We start from the raw sequence: 6,000 nt of genomic DNA, 5'->3' as shown, positions 1-6,000 counted from the left end.
CGGAGCCGCGTTCTTGTTTGCTAAAATCCACAGATGTTTTTAAGTATCTATGATCGCTCATTCTAGTGTTTTTATTGTGTGTGCCTGGTATGCGTCTAATAAATATATTTTTCATAAAGTTTAAAGTATCGCTACTTACAAATACATAATCTATTCTGTTAGGGGTGTTAATCTATATGCATATTGTGTACCTGTCAATTTTTAAATTTATAAAACACAATGTGCACAACTTGAGAGTTTAGGGTAATTCTGAAAGACTGAATCTTTTTTAAAAGATTGAATAAAATATTGTTAACACATTACTCATCCTCTTGTTTTATAACGTTTCAAGCATCCAAACCACATTGAGCTGTTCTCTAATGAATATTAATGAAATGTGCGCAATGAGGATGCGCCGTATATTATGTCGATGTTGTATTCTCACTTGTGCAGTTTTCGTTTTTACGTTTGCGTAATTTGCTCATTATATCGTGTAAATATTTTCTTGATTGTGTAGTTTTTGTATAGTTTGTGTAAATTTCAATAACTTTGTGTGTATTTTCCGCACTTTGTGTAAGTTTTGACTTGCTCGTGTAATTTTTGTTTAAGGTCGTGCAGAAAATATTTTTGAACCCATCGGCGTGCCATAAAAGAGTTTATTATTTAGTGAATATTTGTTGCCATTACGAGATGTGTACGTCTTACATTGTTTGTCGAAAGGTCAGCGGAAAAAATTCATTTGGATCAATGTGTCAAGTCCAAATTAGATAAATATTGCTTTCAGAGCTCAGTCAATTTAAGCGGAGCTGGCTGCAATCGCTATAAATTTGTTTATGTTCTGTAACAATGCACTCTAATCATTAAATGCAACCTGAATAAAGGAACAAAGACAGAATAGACTGTATATGAAGCCATACCTGGAAAGTTAATTTAATATTTAATTAGTCTTTTTTATTCTTCAATTTTTGCTAACGCTTACATACAGCTTTTGGTTTCTTTCACATCATACAGACTGAGTTGGGTTAAGATATTTTATTATTTGTTTATTATATTTTTACAATAATGTCATTGAAAATTATAAACAGTTGCTTGAAATCAGAAGAGTATAAACCCACCTTTACAAAAAAATCAGGAAACGAAAAAATGTGAATGCCAAAATTGTATACATGGACGCCAAATTTCCTTTTTTATTTATGTAATTCAAATGCTCCAAAAGAATCTGCATCAATGGTTTTATATTTTAAAAAAAGCCTGAAAACCCGTCATAAAGACAATGTAATGGGGAAAATATTATAAAATTTGGTGTTGCATACACAATGTCACAAAAGTTCGCGATGTTTCAGAATTATATGACAAGTTTTAGGATACATTAAAGTGAATGTAGCTTTCTTTGCTTAAAATCGACAACTTTAGACAAGTAGAGTCTAATATCCGTAGATACCTTACATATCCTTACTTAAGTTGTACAATTTGAAATCCCCTAACTGCCAGATTGTTTAATTGTTATTTTGATAATCAAAAATTAACTACCATATCAAAAATTACCCGTGTTCTTATGTGTTTTAATTTAGCTATATAGTGTTGACAGAAAACAAAATCTGACAAGAAATATCTTTGTTAATTAAGAATGAAGACGGGCGATCAGAAAAAGAACGACAACTCTTAGTAAAGACAAATTGTTTTGCCACCCGCACTCTCTTGTTAGAAATTGGAACGATTTCTAACATAATCAAGGTACGTATTTGTTTTTCTGTGTGCAGAATCTAAAACAAATTGATAATTTAGAAAGATTTCAAGTAGCAGCGATTCTTAAGTCAGACAATTTATTTAGTACCCATCAAATCTACCTGCATTAAATTCCATAATTCGAAATAAACCGAAAGTAGGCCATTTTATACGTTGTTTACCTGTTTACTATTTTCTTAATTAACCTGTCTTCTAGCGATGTTAACATGATAGTGGTACATGTACACTGTTTATCGAACCATTCATGTATATTGTTTTAATTTTCATTATTGAATAAATATTGCTTTAACTGAAAAACATGTACGCCCATTTTATAAGTGTAATTGAGTATAATGTAAAAGAGGTAAATATACTTTTTTTTTAATTACAGAGTCTCTGAGATAGTGAGTCATGGACCCCCGGACCAGTGCCCAGGACGTGATGCGATGTGACCTGTGTGAGACTGCTGTAGTACAGATGCACTGTGATACATGTCTTGTCAACCTGTGTAAGACCTGTGTAGGAGAACATTTTTCTACTGATCTTTCAAAACCTCATAAAATTGTTGATTTCAAGGCCAGGAAATCTACTTTGATTTATCCTAAATGCACGTCACATGATGTGGAAACATGTGAAATGTACTGTACTCAATGTGACATTCCTGTCTGCAACACTTGCATCGCTTCTGATCAACACCTAGGTCATAGATTTGTGAAAATTATCGAAGTCTTGAGTAAAAGAAAAGAAAAGATTATTAAGGAACGTACAGAATTAAAAGAAACAATCTATCAAACTTACCAGGGCATTGCAAGTGATGCAGAAAAGCGATTAAATCTATTACAAGAGGAATATGAAAATCTCCTGGCAGTCATAACAAAACAAGAAGACATTTGGCACAGAGAAATTACAGAACTGGTCCATCAACTTAAATCTAGAACTCATGAAATGGAAAAGAAACAGTTAGAAACTCTGCAGAAACATTTTGATGAAATAAAGCAGAAAATATCTGACATCCAGGATGATATTAATTCAATCGATGATGCTTTTAATTCTACAAACATTTCTGAGGTGTTCAGTTTTTTGTCTCTAATGAATAAATACAGAAAACTTCCGAAGAAAATCGTGTTTGGTGTCCCTAAATTTTCTCCCAATAAAATACAGGAAGAGCAATTGTATAATTTTACGCCTGGTGTTTTAGAAGAGGATGAATACAAATTTAATATGTCAAAATCAGAGTCACCAGAAACTGGATTCTCTCCTCCAGTAAAACAGCTGCTAGATGAACCAGAGACAGTCACCACCATAGACACTGGGTATAGAGTACTTTACAATGTGACCTGTCTAAGTGATGAAGAAATCTGGACAAGTGGAAATGACAATGTCATGAACCTCTACAGCATCAATCAGGGATCACTACTCAAATCAGTAGCAACCAAGTCCGGGAACGGACCAGAGGACATAGCAGTGACAAAAAGTGGAGATCTAGTTTATACTGATTACTATGATAGAACTGTGAACATTGTGAAGAATGAGAAGATAGAGGAAGTGATCAGACTACAGAACTGGAGACCTAGCGGTGTCTGTATAACCTACAATTGGGACTTGTTGGTTACTATGTATGATGATAACAATCAATCCAAGGTTGTCCGTTACTGTGGATCCACAGAAAAACAAACTATTCAGTCTGATGAGATGAGTAAACCTCTCTTTTCATTTGGTACTTTTGATAATTGTATCTGTGAGAACAGAAACCTTGATATCTGTGTGTCCGACAGTGGAGCTAAAGCAGTAGTGGTGGTCAATCAGGCCGGGAAACTGAGATTCAGATACACTGGACATACTCCTGCTCCAATGAACCAACCATTCAATCCACGAGGAATCACCACAGACAGTCAGAGTCACATCCTTACAACTGATGAGAACAATCACTGTGTCCACATTATAGACAAGGATGGACAGTTCCTCCGTTACATAGACTGTGGACTGAGTTCTCCCTATCGACTATGTATAGATACAAATGACAATCTGATTGTGGCTCAGTGTAATAACAGACAAGTTAAGAAAATCAAATATCTGAAGTGAATTCCAGATAACCAAAATTTAAAAAAGATTAGTAATACAAGAAATGTAATAAATGACAACAACTATAAAGTTTGCTATATTACCTTACCTGCATGCAAATATATTATGTATTTAAAAAATATTTACTGTACGTGAATATTCTTTATCTCTATCAAATATATTTAACAAGATAATTCAGAAAACGTGATCATTCCACTAAAGGAAAATCTGACAAGGATAATCAGGTAAGGGATCAAATCACCCCATCTTCTCTTCCCCGGATTTGCAGAATTATAAATTGTATGTACTGAAGTAAATAAAGGGCTGTCGGGACAGTAGGAGAAAGAGTATAGATATTTACTCTAAAACTCAAAAGCTTCTTGAGATTTCGCCCTGAATTGAAAGGTTTACGCACTATCATACATGATAGATGAAAAGTAAATCGAATGTATCACGTACTTACGTTTAACTTTAAAACTCATTTTAGTGTTTTAAGTAGATGTTTCCCTTTAAAAATCGACTTCAAGAGTACTGTGCAACTATACATTCAAGAAGTCAACTGTAAATCAGCCTTGTTAGATGAAAAATTCTGTGCAGTTTTGGACAATTTGAAATCACAAGACTTTACAAAAATCAAATTAGCTTAAAAACTTACGTGACTTTTCAATTTATACACAATCATATTTTTTGCGACAACAAATTAAAATCGAGGCTTTGTTTTATATCATTGACAGCTGCTTCTGTGAACAAAAATCTCTTGAATTGTTAATTTTTGACTTACCTCGTCATTGGTCATTTGAAAAATTATTTTGTTATGCAACATTCAGATTGCACACATAGGAAGTATTTTTTCAAGTTAAAATATCAAGAAGATGCTTTTTCTGATTGACAATATCTATGTGGTTTTTGCATCAGGTATTCCAACAATCTATTGTGAGATCAAAATTTTGGATAACATTTTGCAAAATCATGTCTTATTAGCAGACTTATTTTTATATTCATATGAAAAAAATCAGAATTTATGCAAAATTTATGCATTTAAAACCAAAACGCTTGCTGTGGCAAAATTATCATACATTTTTCAAGGCATATATCCTACTACGTATCTGTCAATTAATAATTATATATATTCCATTTACGACCTTACCTGATATATCCTTTTGAGCTTGATATAAAACATCTCTCTTTTGGCATACTTGGATATTTTACAAAAAGACACTAATGGTAATTCTAACATCAAAGTTATATGATAAACGTGATGACTTTAACTTATTTTAATCGTCCACTTCCATTTGACTTATGCAAAAATATATGGTTATCACCTACATACGGTTATATATCTCAAAAGCTCCTTTGAGATATTCGATACGCAAGAGTGTTTTAGACAGACAGTATGGACACAATTTCTAAAAGAAATTAAATTATTGACAGGCAAGTTGATAAAAAGAATTCAATATACAGTCTCGTTTAAAGACCCCTTGATGATAATTGGAAAATGGTTATATTATCACTTATACAATACTTTGTAAATAAATACAATTTTTCATTTAGTTAAATGCTGCAATTTTAATTAATATTAATTGTTAAAATGCCATTTCAGCTTATAACACAGAAAACAGAGAGTGTATTATACCCGGGTCCTCTTGTCGTCTCAAAAATGCAATTAAAACGTTTCAATTTATAGAAATATTTAAACCTCCAATGTAACCATTAGAATACTGAGAAAGCAATTAAAAAGATTGGCGTTTAAAGAACATAATCTTCACCATAGTAAAATGATCTACGTGAGAGCCTTGTTAATTTTTGCTTCTTCTTTTGTATATTGTTTGATGTAGACGTTGAGATTGAATACTGTTCGTTATCTCCATATCCTTCTCTAGATTATTTTAATAGTCTAAATGAACACCAGAAAAATATTACTATTTACCTTAAAATAATGCAATTTTAATGTTGCAATTCATTCATTTTAAAATTATACGTTTCAGCTAATAACACAGAAAACAAAAAGTGTATTATACTCAGTGCTCTTGCCGTTTCAAAAATGCACTTAAATGTTTTAATTTATAGAAATATTTAAACCTCGAATGTAACCATTAGAATACTGAGAAAGCAATTTTTAGATTTTTTGGCGTTTATATAGAACATAATCTTCATTTTTCACATATACAGTAAATCCCATGTTTATCTTTGGGAGTACCTTGTTAATTTTGCTTCTTTCTTTTCATGAATTGGTTA

General features: G+C 32.1%; 1 protein-coding gene across 1 annotated transcript; it reads left to right on the top strand.

Annotated features, from left to right (window-relative positions):
* Window positions 1–1,615: 1,615 nt before the first annotated feature.
* LOC134262017 (uncharacterized) lies at window positions 1,616–3,896 on the top strand. Its single transcript, XM_062744397.1, has 2 exons — window positions 1,616–1,713; window positions 2,096–3,896. Exon 2 carries the CDS (start codon window positions 2,116–2,118, stop codon window positions 3,784–3,786), a length of 1,671 nt encoding a protein of 556 aa, XP_062600381.1. The 5' UTR covers window positions 1,616–1,713; window positions 2,096–2,115; the 3' UTR covers window positions 3,787–3,896.
* Window positions 3,897–6,000: the final 2,104 nt, after the last annotated feature.

Source organism: Saccostrea cucullata, unplaced genomic scaffold (genome assembly GCF_032062105.1).
Source record: "Saccostrea cucullata isolate Sc308-1 unplaced genomic scaffold, CSIRO_AGI_Scuc_v1 ctg2101, whole genome shotgun sequence".
NCBI lineage: Eukaryota > Metazoa > Mollusca > Bivalvia > Ostreida > Ostreidae > Saccostrea > Saccostrea cuccullata.
The sequence above is the reverse complement of the archived record's forward strand: the minus strand, read 5'-3'. Positions and strand labels throughout refer to the sequence as shown.